The sequence below is a fragment of the Strix aluco genome, chromosome W, assembly GCF_031877795.1.
Source record: "Strix aluco isolate bStrAlu1 chromosome W, bStrAlu1.hap1, whole genome shotgun sequence".
Lineage (NCBI taxonomy): Eukaryota > Metazoa > Chordata > Aves > Strigiformes > Strigidae > Strix > Strix aluco.
The window spans coordinates 48,805,466-48,820,866 of NC_133970.1; the positions used below are offsets into that span (position 1 = coordinate 48,805,466).

The 15,401-nt window shown below is 41.8% G+C and overlaps 1 protein-coding gene across 47 annotated transcripts in view; it reads right to left on the minus strand.

Moving 5' to 3' along the window:
• LOC141917561 (erbin-like) overlaps positions 1-15,401 on the minus strand; it is a 149,086-nt gene that overhangs the window by 74,409 nt on the left and 59,276 nt on the right. For all 47 annotated transcript variants that reach the window (XR_012621348.1, XR_012621344.1, XR_012621334.1 and 44 more), the window contains 3 exons: positions 5,331-5,448; positions 2,310-2,388; positions 1,444-1,533 (listed from right to left, as the gene is read on the minus strand). Coding sequence is in view for 8 of the 47 variants with exons in the window: in XM_074810847.1 (XP_074666948.1) it covers positions 1,444-1,533; positions 2,310-2,388; positions 5,331-5,448 (287 nt within the window). In the remaining 39 variants the exon portion in view is untranslated. The remainder of the gene's footprint in view (positions 1-1,443; positions 1,534-2,309; positions 2,389-5,330; positions 5,449-15,401) is intronic.

Here is a 15,401-nt window from a genome sequence, read left to right on the forward strand (position 1 = left end):
CTTTTAGTAATATTATCCTTTCACTTTTGCTCCCAAGATTTAATTCATTTTAAAGAGGTAGGGGTTTAGTGTTTGTCTCTTACTTAAGCTATTACATGGAACAATTCTGCTCAGTCAGCACACCATAAAGATGCTGTCTCTCAGATTCCTGACAAGGCAGTGAAGTGCTAAGGCTTGGACAATAAGCCCAAGCCAGAGTTGACCTATAGATGAATCCTGTATGTTTTATAATTGACAAGCATTGTATCAATAGGTATTGTACTAAAATTATAACAGACCACCTGTCCGGATGTAACAGGTGGGAATATTGAAACCTGAACAATAGGTCTTGAACCAAAATTGCTTACTCCGTATGTAGTCATTAGTGAGATATGTATAGAAAATGTAACTTAAACATCATAAAATATATATCCTTCTTTGTGTGTGTAAACAAGGTAACAAGACCACAATAACAGGACCACAGAGACAATTGTCTGGCCCTGTGACCTGGTGTGTGACCTTGCTCATAAATCACCTAGATAAGCTGGGAAAACTCCCTTAGTTTTTTCCCTGAGCCCGGGCCAGGCTCTGGGAAAATCTAACGTGAGACTGACTTCAGATGTTTCCGCTTAAAACAAAGGTGCCAGCTATTCTGGCTTACTGATTTCAGGTATATAAGGCTGGACCCGCTCACAGCGACTTTGGAAGCCTCACCTACGGGTGGACGCACCGCGTAGGATTTCCCACTTGCCGGGACAGGCTCTGCAAATCCTCGCTGTAACCGGGGCTGCCCAGCGACTGCGGGTCTGGATGATGGTAAAGTATGCAAGTGGTGATGGATCTTTCTTAATCACTATTCTCTCTCTCTCAGGTAGCAATGATGTGATGCATTACCCTGTATTTTCCTATTTGTTTAAGTGCACTATTCTGTCTTTTCTTACTGTATGTTTTCTGTATCATTCTGTTATATTATTTAGTTATTTCTAGTAAAATACGCCTGCTCTTTTCACTCTGGTGTCTGAGTTTAATTGATATCCCTGATCAGCAAAACAGGCAGCACTTGAAAATTATAGATGTGCATGAAGGAATCTGTGCATCCAGGAGAGGACAAGTGAAATTACAGATGTCATTATTTCCTTCACTCCAATTACTAAATGATAACCAAGCCATATTTCATAAATACTAGTCTCCCATACTTATCAGACTTGTGTTGCAGAAGCAGCAAGTATGTAAGTTAATTTTATTTCTTGGGTCTTTATAAGTATTCTGTCTGTCCTACAAAAATCCAGTTTTAAAAAATGGTGATAAAGATTTGGGGTTTTTTGGTAACTAATGTGTGGCATAAATGGATTAGTAATGTATACTTCTTCCCCTCCTCCAGTTCACACTTTGCTTAAGAAGCAACAGAAACTGCTCTGCATAAATTTAAAACTAAATGTAGATACTGTTTCAAATTCAACTTACCTGCCAAAGTTGGCTGGCAAAAACTCAAGAAAAGCATCATTCAGGTACAGCTGCGTTAGGTTTAACAGTTGGGAAAATCCATCTGGAAGCCTACATAGAAATAAAATAATGTAGTGCCTTTGTTTCAATTGTATTCAGGGTATTAAGTCATATTTTCTTAAACAACAGTATAGTATTGAAGTTCTATATATTGATACCATTAAAATTAAGGTGGTACTAGAATTTCTACAAAATTGCACTAGATATCTGTTCATTATAAAAATAATTTTGAAACTAATCTTAAGTATTGAGGACAATATCTACCTGCAATAAAAACTACAAACAACAAATGTAGTCTTGCTATGTATTTGTGATCTCTTGACCCCTAACGTGAAGGAGGCATTCATTAGAGAAGATAAATTAAAACCTATGCAATACTTTTTTTCCACCCAGCAGAGTTAGCTTGTGCAAAGTTTATATCTCTGGCAGTGCTATTTCCAGCAAATTAATTTTGTCACTATAGAAGATGACAGGGAAATCTACTCGTATAAGCTGAGTTTGAAATAACAGTGGTAGAGGCTTTAGAGTGAAATTAATTATTGTTATTAAGAAACAAAACTCTTTGCGTATTTCTCTAACTTCACAGAGAAGTGTTGGACTTAACACTGAGAAAGCCATGTGGTGTAACATAGGACCGCTCACATACATAGCCTATTGGACAAAATACTGACAGCTATAATGTATCACAGTGCAATGAGGCTAATGAAGATACTTCTCAGGTAACTCTGCTCCTTGCCTCCAAAGGTTGACTCACAGAAAGTTGGCTGGGACACATCTGAGACTCAGCAGTGTATACTGCATAAAACACAAAATGTGACAAAACTTACTTTGAAATTGGATTTACACTGGCCTCAACAACTGCCAATACTTTACAATTTTTTATATTTTCAGGAAACTCTTGTATGCCTGTAAAATACAGGGAGAGGTAGGGAAACGTTCATTTAGCAACCAGGGGACTGGTTCTCTGATATTTCATTTTAGATACAGTTTTCATTAAAAAAACACTCTTATGCAATATCAATTATTTTACTATTCATTCCTAAAGCATTTCATACTGCCACTTAGTAGGCAGCTCCAACAGCATTATAGACACACAATGCACTAACAATTCCCACTGCTCATTACCAAATATTAAAGTACTTGTACTTTGTAATGTACTTAAGATCAGACCCTCAGTCTCAATTATTTATTTTTTTAAAAGGCATTCATACACATAGTAGAACAAAGTTTCCAACAGGATTTGTCTGTCAAATACATGGCTTGCATGACATCCAGGTTAAATGGTAAGGCTTCAAAATCCTAAAGTAGGTTTCAGAGCATTCATGGTTCTGAACAGAACTCCTCCCCTGCTCCAGCGTGGGGTCCCTCCCACAGGAGACAGTCCTCCACGAACTTCTCTGACATGAGTCCTTCCCATGGGCTGCAGCTCTTCCTGAACTGCTCCGGTGTGGGGCCCTCCCCGGGCTGCAGGTGGGCATCTGCTCCCCCGGTGACCTCCATGGGTGCAGGGGCACAGCCTGTCCTCTCCCCACGGGCTGGGGGGGGTCTCTGCTCTGGCGCACCTTCCCCCCTCCTCCTTCCTTCCACTGACCTCAGTGCTCACACAGATGTTCTCCTCACAACTCCTCCCAGGTTCCCCTTCTTAAATACGGTACCGCAGAGGCGCAGCCACCGTCGCTAATTGGCTCGGCCTTGCCCAGAGGTGGGTCCAAATCGGAGCCGGGGGAGCTTCGAGCAGCTTCTGACAGGGGCCACTGCTGTAGCCCCCTCCCCTGCTACCAAAACCCTGCCACACAAACCCAGCACAGCATCTCTCATCATCCTTCACTAAGATTGGTGATTAATCCCCTGCATTATTTTTTTTAATAAATTAAGATAAAGCAACCCCTGTGCTTCCCACAAAGTCCACTGCTTCCACATGGTATTATTTCAATATCTAACAAGGAAAAAGGAAGAATCTGAGAAGTTTAATCAGTTTTGCTAGCCTTGGAAAACTAGCAAAAAACCTTATATTTTGCTCCATTATAGAGGAACATCAGAACAATCATGGACAGTGAGAAACTGAACTGTAAATTCTTACCAAGAGAAAAAGGGAGACACAAGGGAAGAGAATAGTCTTGCAGTTATCAAAAAAAAAAAAAAAAAAAAAAAGTTTCTGTGGTTGCAACAGTAGATAGCTAAACAGAAAAGGCACTTGAGCCAACAAAGTGAAGTCTCAAATATTACCAAATGTATTAGGAGCCAGAATAAACAGTATTTTTTACCTTGCCCAACAGGGACAAACAGGGACCCTGATTTGTTTTTTGTAGTAAATAAGCATGTGATCTCAGGACTATTTTTCACATGTAACACTAGGCAGAGAAGCTATCCAAACTGTGATAAGATTGCAAACACGCACATAATAATAATTTAAATAGATCTGTGACCTATTGTTTCTCTGAAAAGTGTTAAAAACAAAACAACTCCTAGAAAACAGAGCTTCACAGTTTACAGAGATAGTGTATTATTCAGCTATTGCCTCCTCAAATTCTTTATATGCCTCAGAGGAACAAGCGCTCTTTCAGCAGCTCTGAAAGCTTAGCTAAAGGTTACACTATTTTGGACAGACAACTAACTCTAGCTGGTAACTGACCAGCTGCCTATTTATGTACATAAACTAAGGAATTTGCCAGCACTAGAACTCTAAACCCCTTTTGCTGCTTTCAAGTCTTCTGCATTGTGAACTTGTGTTGGAAACAGTCTTTTTACACAGTTCAGTTGGGGACAAAAAAAATGATTCTTTCTCTGTTGTGTGTTGAAAGTTTAAGGCCGGTGTTCTTTAAAACAGACTATTAATTCGCTTGTACCAGGAACAGAGCAGTGACAATCAGATCAGTTTATCACACTAAATGCTGTGTTCATTAGGCAGAAATAATAAAGTAACAGTTTAAGTATAGTTTGGGCTACAATGGACAATAAAGGAGAATGCCAACACCTCAACAACTGGAATACTTTCTTAATAAATCATAACTTCATTTTCTGGAGTCATAATTAGCTAGCTGTCCAAATAAAACAATGAATTTGATATGATAAAATCTTTGGCATATCTATACAATCCTTATTTTCAAATAAGATTTCAAGGAGAGGTCCCATAATTTCACTTTCAATTAATAAGACAAGACTATTATATGCTCATCAATTAGCATGACTGAATTCCCCCCTCCAAATAAGCCACACAAGTCTGATGACAATCTAAGTTATTTCAATTTCCTCAGTTGCCAACTTGCCAGAACATCACCATTAATAGACCACATGCATACAATACTTGACTGATGTTTCATAATTTATAAAAGGCTGACTTACACAGAATGATAGATTTTTAACAAGTCAGACAAATGAACCAGTCATTGTCCATAGTCACTACTTTTCCCCATGCAGAGATTACCATCTGACAGCATAGCAGCCAAGTCCTACTACAATGTTCAGACAGCTCATTAAAATAAATCAAAAACTTTTTTTTCATGAAACCAAATAGAACAGAGAATCCAGGAAAATTTCACAAATTCTTGTGCAAACTCTTCAGTGTAGTGAAACATGAGGAAAGCCACTAAAAGTAATAAATTTGAGCATATACATTTTTGAAAGAATATAGAAATATTTTCACCTCAAAGTACAAACCAATTTTATAGAGATAATTAAAAACAAATATCACAAATAGATCATAAAAGAGCATCTTTTATGTTACGCAGTGATTTAGAGTAGTAAAGTTTACTCGCTATGTACCTTCTAGAAATTACACTTTCCCTAGTATCTTTGTACAGTCAATGGTGATTTGCCTTTTAGCTACCCCACTAAGTGAAGTGACTTACCATTCTTACTGACATCCAGTTCCCTGAGATTAATGAGGTTTGCAATGGATGCTGGCAGTGTAGTTAGATCATTGTCTGGCAAACTCAGCTTGTGCAGAGACTGACAGTTAAAAAGTTGCTGTTGAAACAAAGAAAAAAGTGAATGCAACTTTCTCTTAGTTTCTTCTATATACCTTTTATTTTTAATTCCTTTAAAACTTCTGACTTTAAATAGTCTGGCCTTCAAGCCACAAAGTCTTTGGCTACAAAAACTTTATTTATTTAACTAGCTTTATTCAAAATTGACTGTTTACAATGCTTAGGAAAGCAAAAAACTGCAAATGGTCACAACAAATTCCTTCCAGTATCTCAGAAATTGTGACCTGTAGTTAACACATAGTCCTGCAAACATTGCAAAATATTTTCCATAACAAACATGCCATCTGATACCCTAGAAGTAATTAGTTTCTTAAAAAAAAAAAAGAAAAATACATTTTTAAAAGTCAAATAGTTCTGGAAGTTAGAATTTGATCTCCAAAAGTTAAAATTTTATTCCATTATATCTTACAAGAAATTTTGGGGGTTTTCCCCTTCCATGCTTCCTAGCTCAAGTACACTAAAATCCAACAAAATGATGATGAAAACTAGCAAAAGTTTGATCTAAGGATACAGAAAATTGTATAATCTCTTTTGTATATATATGTATTATAATTTGTATCAAATACTAGCTCAGAGCCAGATCTCTTCCTATATGCAAGGTACCTTGAGATTCTTACCCAAAGCTTTACATTTTGACAAAATAGGGCAATTAGTATTACTGGAACAGAAGAAAAAAAATCCTCAAATGATCCTCAAAGCTTACAGATAGTACAAAATAAATATCTGTAAGAAAGTGGATGAAAAGGTTCATCTGAACAATTTATGATGAAATATTCTTTTCCCAACAATTTTGGATAAGATCATTCATAAATACCTGGGCTTAGTGTTCTTTTCTTACAGAATTCTGAGAAAAAAAAAAAAAATCAGACAAAACCAGGAAGTCTTCTACGACTAAAAAAAAAATTTCAACCCAATCAATGTCCTAGCAACAGGTTTAGTTCAATTGAAATTTCTTGGGTCTTTCTCAATTACGAAGCCATTATTTCAACCACAAACCATTGAACAGGCCCCATTCATTTAATGTTTACATATACCCCCTCAGAACAAAAGCAGACAAATTAGCAAGATGGGCAGCTCAAGGAATGAGCTTTAACTTGCCTACTGATGTTTCCAATTCCTCAGAAACATGCACATGCTAGAACTAGTTGATATCATTAAGGCTTTGAAGAGTTAAAGTTACCTTAGGATATTATATGGGAATGAGAACTTTAATGAGCTCATGTGTTTTGGAGCCATTCCTTTATTTTAGTACTTCAAGCAAGAATATATACTTAAAACTCATCCCTGAAAACAATAATCTGGAATCATTAGAAATTTCCCTGATTAGTCAGGTGAAAACAAATGCAGCACAAGATCCCTAAAGGAAAAGGGGGAAGAGTTTTTTAGGGTACTAAATTTGTAGTTGTTCCTTTTGTTGCTGTTGGTTTTTAATGTTTGCATATTCAGTGATTAAGTAAATCATCATTACTGGTAGTAAACATGAGAAGTCATACAATTAAGCTTTACTTTACTACAGAATTCCAATTTTTTCCAAACAGCAGTGAGTGGGAAAACTAAAACTGCTGCATTTTGAGCTTCTCAGCTCAAATGCACACAGTGGCACTTGAGATAAATAGGGTACTTTTTCAGATGTGGTTTAGCACACAAGATGAAAGCATTTCAAATGCCCAGTCACTTCTGAAACTGAGAATACAACACCATGTGAAGAAAACAGCATTTGATGTGAAGTCCTCCTCTACCACCATCTTTCTTCCCATCGCAGTTTGCCCATGCTGCACCCTCAACCAGTCAACTTAATTGAAGAGCTATGCTGTAAGAATCAATTTTTGAAGTACACTGGGGTTCTGAAAAGACTAGGGGCAATTCAGAAAAAAAACAAAGCAAACAAACCAACCAACCAGAAAACAAAAAAAAAGCCCAACCACATACACTGACAGGCCATTTCAGTGATCAGGTTGACAAGACAGCCCAAGAACAGTTGTGTTGTGGCATACAAAGGGCAGCAAATTGCAAAAGAGGAATAAGAACACACCACCAGGGGCAAAGAGTAAAGGGGAAGAGTGGGAATTTCTTAATCAGGCTTCAGAAAGCTAGAGACAGCCTAGTAAGTACCGCACCCTTCATCTGAGAGGATGGCTTAATTAGAAGCCTGTTTCAGAGCTGAAAGGCTAAATAAACTTGGGTTAGGGAAAAGGAATACACAGCTTGAAACTCTGGCCCCAAATTGGCTAGGATCATTTCAAACATTACAGGCCTTCCCTTACAGATCTGCTATGGATAGTTTTAAGATTACAACTTCTATCAAATGATTAAATCAAACATTTTTACTATGTCTTTACTACTCCCCCTAATCTATCTTCTTGTTTGATTTACAGTATTTGAATTTACATGTGGAGTTCTTTTTCTTATGAAAATTGAAAAAGTAAAAAATAATGACCAAAATTACTTAAAAAGCTGAAAAGAATGCTTAGCTTCTCAAAAATAAGCCTATAAGGATGATTTATTACGATGAACAAATACATTAACATGAAACAAGTATAGAGTATTACAGGTTCCTGCAGTCCAGCAAAGAAAAGCAAAAAGGAATAAAACGCAAATGTTCAAGCAGTCTTTCCAATTGTGTGGATAATTTAATCTTAGACTAGATCAAGTTTCAGTTCACTCACGTATCAAAACAGTATTTCATATAGGAACTGATTAATGACATCAAATGGCATGTAACAGAAAAGGAAGACAACGCAAACAGCCTCTTCTGGTCTAAAACACCAAAATGCATTAATTTGATCACTACAGTACTGTCTTCCTCTTTTAGGGTTACTAAAAGGAATTTCTTAGACAATTATCAGTTTGGAAGATGTTTGCTTAGTTCTTATGATTTGAGAAATAAATTAGAAACTTAATGCAAGAAGAGTTCAGAAGATACAATTTTTTGGCTAAGAAAGGTATTTTATTCTGGTTTTTAAGCATTCGGTTTTATTCTTCTTTAATAAGGAATGAGAGAAAGGAATGAAGTTCTGAAATCATCTGAAAAAATCTCAAAGGCTGATACAAAGTCTTTAGAAGCAAGGTATTAAAGCTAAAGTGTGTAGTGCTAGGGCCTGAATAATAGGCCCTGAAACAAAGTTGACCTCTAGATGAGCCTCACAACCAAATGTTATCCATTATTAGTATGTTTATTAGCAAAATCTGTATTACCATTAGCATTTGTTAATTAGTATCTGATCATTAACAAAGTATGTAAGCTCACTAGTGAAAGATGCAGCTTAGACAGAATATAATCAGTAGTGAGGATGAAATGCTGAGAGAATGTATCCAGCTTCCCTTGTTTAGCCTTGTTCAAGGCTGAGAACCCAAGTATTTGGCCTTGTTAGAAACTCCCTTGGTTCCCCCCCGAGCCCTGGCCAGGCTTTGGGTGGAATCCAACAGGAGAATGAAACCAGATGTTTCCACTCAAATCAAAGGTGCCAGCTATTCTGGCTCGCTGATTTTTGGTGTATAAGGCTGGACCCGCTCACAGCGACTTTGGAAGCCTCACCTATGGGTGGACGCACCGCGTAGGATTTCCCACTTGCCGGGACAGGCTCTGCAAATCCTCGCTGTAACCGGGGCTGCCCAGCGCCTGCGGGTCTGGATGATGGGAACGGGTGCAAGTGGTGATGGGTCTGTCTTAATCACTATTCTCTCTCTCAGGTAGTAATGATGTGATGCATTACCTTGCTTGTTCTTATTTTCTGTAATTAACTGTATGTAGTAATAACTAAGTGTGCTATTCTGCATTTTTCTTAGTGCTTATTTTCTGTATTACTTGCTTATATCCTTTAATTATTAAGAGTAAAATCAGCCTACTCTTCACTCTGGTGTCTGAGTTTGACATCCTCGATCAGCAGAACAAAGCACCTAAGTCTAAAGTAAAGAAATATCTGCTTGGGAAGAGACAAGATTAGAATAGCAGAAGTTCTAAACTGTAACAGACTAGACAAAACATCTACTTTTAACTAATATGTTATTAGCTCTATTCAACATATAAATATGGATTGTCATTGATGGCTTTTAAGCATTTAAGGGTGGAGTTTCAAAAGCATTCAGCTGGTTGAAGTCAGCTTTACTGGGATCCAGGCCTTCTGATAAAGCAATTTCAGGACAGTAACTTGACAGTTATTTCCTTATTAGTTTCATTTATCTTTCAAAAAATCCAAACCAACAAAATCTGAAGTGGTTATAGGACGTTTTCCATAACTCTAACAAAGCATTCTACAGTTGTCCCACATGACAGTGAAGATTTGCACACAACTGTGACAAAAGGTTTTTAAATATTAAGTCTTTAATTTAACTATTAAGTCTTTAATTCCATCAAGGTAGGACCAAGTAACGGAAAACAAGTCTATTGTAGTGATCACTTTGTACTTCCCAAAAGTCTCAGTGGCACAAATTTTCATTCTTTTCTCTAGTATACCAGTAATTAAGTGTGCAGTTTGTCCTCAGATTTCAGAACAAACAGCAAATATAAATTTCTATAATAAAGATGTAATCAAAGTGGCAAGTGGAAGTAAACAACTGGCCACATGGCGATTGGCTACCGGCTGAGTTCAAACCACAACACACTGCCACAGAAATAAATCAGCCTGCCTCTTCTGCTAGGTAGCTCTCTTGGGCTGGACCAGTTGTTTAAGCAGTTTCATCCCAGTTCACCATAGCAAACTACTGAAAGCAGGAACACATAAAACATTCCTCCTACCATGGTTTGCTTCTTCTGGGACAGACTGTACCGGGTGTGGCTGAGCCAGAATTGGTTTTCCCCTGTAGCAGCCCCCATGGTGCTGTGGTTTATGTTGGGAGCTGGCAGGGTGTTGATAGCACCCTGGTGGTGTGGCTACTGCTGAGTGGTGCTTACACAGCACCAAGGCTCTTTCCGACATTTCCCCCCCTCCCACAGTGGGACGGGGTGGGCAAGATCTTGGGAGGGGACACAACCAGGACAGCTGACCCCAACTGACCAAAGGGATGTTCCAGACCATCTGACGGCTGCTCAGTATAAAGCTGGGAGAAAGGAGGAAGGGGGTGGGGTCACCCTTGGTCCTCCGAGGCAACCCCTCCGCGTATGGGAGCCCTGCTTCCTGAGAAGGCCCGACATCGCCTGTTCATGGGAAGTAGAGAATAAATCTGTTTGCTTTTTTTTGCTTCCGCGCGCGGACCTTTGCTTCGCTTTGCTTACACTAAAACTGCTTTTGTTTTACCCACAAGGGTTGTTTTTTTTTCCTGTCTTATTTTCTTTCCCCTCTTTGCCCTGTTGAGAAAAAAAGGGGAAGGGGGGGAAGTGATAGAGCGACTTGGTGGGTACCTGGCATTTAGCCAAGGTCAAACCACCACAGTTTTTTGGCGCCCAACGTGGGGTGGGACAACGGCAGTTTTATATTAATTGTGCTATAGCTATAGCAGTTAGTAAGAGACAAGCTCTTGTGCTGGTCACGGGTTTGTTGATTGCGCTGCTTATCTTTATTTTGCTAAGCTCGGGAACATGCTGGAAGAAATTGGGAACATCATGAGTGGTTTTATTCTGCAGGCTCCCGAAGTACTTATTAATCCTTACGTTAGCTCTTTGATACTGTTCATTAATGCTATTCGCCTATTGTGGGCTGTGTGGAGCTCGGTAGGTTTTTGGTGTAAGAGAAGGCAAATTTTGGGTGAGACAATACCAAAATGTGCCCTGAGGCGGCCTGTCCCTGGGTGGCAGGGGGAGTGGAAGGATTTGGGCAGATTCCCAGGACGGTTATCACCTCCTGTAGCCTGGGATCTTACCCCTGAACAGGCAAGCAACCCCGCAAAATTGACACAACACCTGATAGAAGGGTGCCTTGTCTATCCCAGTGAACATCAGCAACTCCCAGCGCTGTACTGGGGCCTGGCCTGTGCTTATCGAGCTGCAGTTCAGTGCTCTCAAAGGACTGTGGTGGAGATGGGAACTCAAACAAAAACAACAACAGCAGAGATTGCCCCAGTAGTAAAAAAGAAACAGTGGACAAGGAGAACAACAGGGCCATACCCTCGATTAATAAGGGATGAGAAAGAGGAGAAAGAAGCGGGTCCTTCAGCAAAGGGGTCAGAAGAGGGAATAACAGAGCTCAAACAGGAGGCAGAAACTACCCAGTCCCTGACATCATCAGAACTGCGAGATCTGCGGAAAGACTATCGCCGCCAGCCGGGTGAGCGGATTGCTGCCTGGCTGCTTCGATGCTGGGATAATGGGGCTGATGCTCAGCAGCTGGAAGGTAAGGAAGCCCAACAGCTGGGTTCCCTTGCTAGAGATCGAGGAATTGAAAGGGGAATTGGAAAAGAAACAGGAATTTGCAGTCTGTGGAGACGGCTCCTTTCAAGTGTTAAAGCAAGATATCCTTTCAAGGAAGATCTTACAGACAACTCCCCAGGGAAGTGGGCTACTGCGGATGAAGGTGTCCAGTACCTGAGAGAACTAGCAGTGCTGGAAGTCATCTATGGTGATCCAGATAGTGATGAAGCCCCTAAAAATCCAGAGGATGTCCTGTGCACACGGGCCATGTGGAGGAAGGTGATTAAAGGTGCACCATCCTTGTATTCTGCGGGCTTGGCTGCGATGTACTATCCAGAAATGGATGTGGGAGAAGGACTAAGATGTACACCAACTGTGGAGGCAGTCTCTTCCTGGCTTCAGAACTTTGAAGAGAGTCTTGGTACCTCCTCATCTCTACGGGCGAGCTCCCTGGATGTCAGGAGCACCCCAAGAAATCAGTTCTCTTCCACCCCAGTCAGAGGGAAAGGGAAACCCAGGCGCATGACACGTGGCAAACTTTGGTTCTTCCTGCGTGACCAGGGGGAGGACATGAGGAAGTGGGATGGTCAACCCACCTTCAAGTTGGAAGCTCGTGTACATGAATTGCGAGGAAAGACCCCTGCCAAGAAGAAGACATCCAAGAAGGTTGTTAATGTAGCTGGTGTGGAACCGCAAGAAAGTAATCAGCAATCTCCCAGATACAGGAAGACTGAGATCACCTCCCTTGGCCCTGATGAAGGAATCTCCGGCCTGGCACGGCAAGGGTCAGACAGTGAATGCTCCGACCAAGAACAGGAATAGAGGGCCCCTGCCTCCAGCCAGGAGGAGGAAAGGGATGATCGGGTGTATTGGACAGTGTGGATTCGATGGCCTGGCACATCAAATCCACAGAAGTACCAGGCTTTAATCGACACCGGGGCACAGTGTACATTAATGCCATCAAGTTATAGAGGGGCAGAACCTATCTGGATCTCAGGAGTGACACGGGGATGTCAAGAACTGTCAGTACTGGAGGCCAAGGTTAGCTTGACCGGGGACAAGTGGGAAAAACATCCCATTGTAACTGGCCCAGAAGCCCCTTGTATCTTGGGCATTGACTACCTCAAGAGGGGGTACTTCAAAGACCCAAAAGGATACCGATGGGCTTTTGGTGTGGCCAGTGTGAACACAGAGAAGGTCAAACAGTTGTCTAATCTGCCTGGCCTCTCGGAAGATCCTTTTGTTGTAGGACTGTTGCGAGTTGAAGAACAACAGGTGCCAATTGCTACGAGGACCGTGCACCGACGGCAGTATCGCACGAACCGAGACTCTCTGGCTCCCATCCAAGAACTGATCCGTCAACTGGAGAGCCAAGGTGTCATCAGTAAGACACATTCGCCTTTTAATAGCCCAATATGGCCAGTGCCAAAGTCTGACGGAGGGTGGAGGTTGACAGTAGACTATCGTGGCCTGAACGAAGTGATGCCACCACTGAGTGCTGCTGTACCAGATATGTTAGAGCTCCAATATGAACTGGAGTCAAAGGCAGCCAAGTGGTACGCCACAATCAACATTGCCAATGCATTCTTTTCAATTCCTTTGGCAGCAGAGTGCAGGCCATAGTTTTCTTTCACGTGGAGGGGTGTCCAGTATACCTGGAATCGACTGCCCCAGGGGTGGAAGCACAGCCCCACTATTTGTCATGGACTAATTCAAACTGCACTGGAAAAGGGTGATGCCCCTGAACATCTGCAGAACATCGATGACATCATTGTGTGGGGCAACGAGGCAGAAGAAGTGTTCAAGAAAGGACAAAGAGTAATTGAGATTCTTCTGAGAGCTGGGTTTGCCATAAAGAAAAGCAAGGTCAAGGGACCAGCACAGGAGATTCAGTTCTTGGGAATAAAATGGCAAGATGGATGCCGCCATGTGCCTATGGAGGTTGTCAACAACATAGCAGCTATGTCTCCACCGACCAACAAGAAGGAAACACAAGCTTTCTTAGGACTTGTGGGATTTTGGAGGATGCACATTCCAGGCTACAGTCAGCTGGTGAGCCCTCTCTATCAAGTAACCCGAAAGAAGAACAATTTTGAGTGGGGTCTTGAGCAACAACAAGCCTTTGAGCACATCAAACAGGAGATAGCTCGGGTGGTAGCTCTTGGGCCTGTTCACACAGGACCAGATGTGCAAAATGTACTTTACACATCAACTGGGGAGCATGGCCTCACATGGAGCCTCTGGCAGAAGGTAGCAGGTGAAACTCGGGGTCGACCATTAGGATTTTGGAGCCGGGGATATCGAGGATCAGAAGCCCACAACACTCCAACTGAAAAGGAGATACTGGCAGCATATGAGGGGATTCGAGCCGCCTCAGAAGTTGTTGGTACAGAAGCACAGCTCCTCTTGGCACTGCAAGTGCCTGTACTACATTGGATGTTCAAAGGAAACATCCCTTCTACACACCATGCAACCAGTGCTACCTGGAGTAAATGGGTAGCGTTAATCACGCAACGAGCTCGACTGGGAAAACCCAACCGTCCAGGGATCCTGGAAGAGATCATGGACTGGCCAGAAGGTAGAGATTTTGGAGCACTGCCTGAGGAGGTGGCTCGTGCCCAAGAAGCACCGCCATATAACGAATTACCAGAAGATGAAAGGCGGTATGCTCTGTTTACTGATGGATCCTGTCGTGTGGTAGGAAACCATCGGAAGTGGAAAGCTGCTGTGTGGAGCCCCACAAGAAAAGTCGTTGAGGCCACTGAAGGAGAGGGCGAGTCAAGACAGTTTGCAGAAGTAAAAGCGATCCAACTAGCCCTAAAGATTGCTGAACGAGAAAAGTGGCCAGTACTGTATCTCTACACTGACTCCTGGATGGTGGCTAACGCCCTGTGGGGGTGGCTACAGGAGTGGAAGAAGACCAATTGGCAGCGCAGAGGTAAACCCATCTGGGCTGCTGCATTGTGGCAGGACATCGCTGCCCGAGTGGAAAACGTGGCTCTAAAGGCACGTCATGTAGATGCTCACGTGCCCAAAAGCCGTGCCACCGAAGAACATCAAAACAATGAGCAAGTAGACAAGGCTGCCAAAATGGAAGTAGCTCGGCTGGACCTGGACTGGGAGCGCAAGGGTGAGCTATTTGTAGCTCGATGGGCCCATGAAACATCCGGGCATCTCGGGAGAGATGCAACGTACAGATGGGCTCGTGATCGAGGGGTGGACCTGACCATGGAGGCCATCTCCCAGGTCACTCGTGAATGCGAAACGTGTGCTGCAATCAAGCGAGCCACACGAGTAAAGTCTCCCTGGAACAGAGGGCGATGGCTGAGTTTTCGATATGGTGAGGCCTGGCAAATTGACTATATTGGACCATTGCCACGAAGACGCCAAGGCAAGCGCTACATACTCACCATGGTGGAAGCAACTACTGGTTGGCTTGAGACGTACCCTGTAAATCATGCCACTGCCCGAAATACCATCTTAGGTCTTGAAAGGCAAATTTTATGGCGACATGGTACTCCTGAAAGAATCGAATCAGACAATGGGACCCATTTTCGAAATAATCTCATAAACTCCTGGGCAAAGAAACACGGCATTGAGTGGGTGTATCACATCCCTTATTACCCACAAGCGTCTGGAAAGATTGAAAG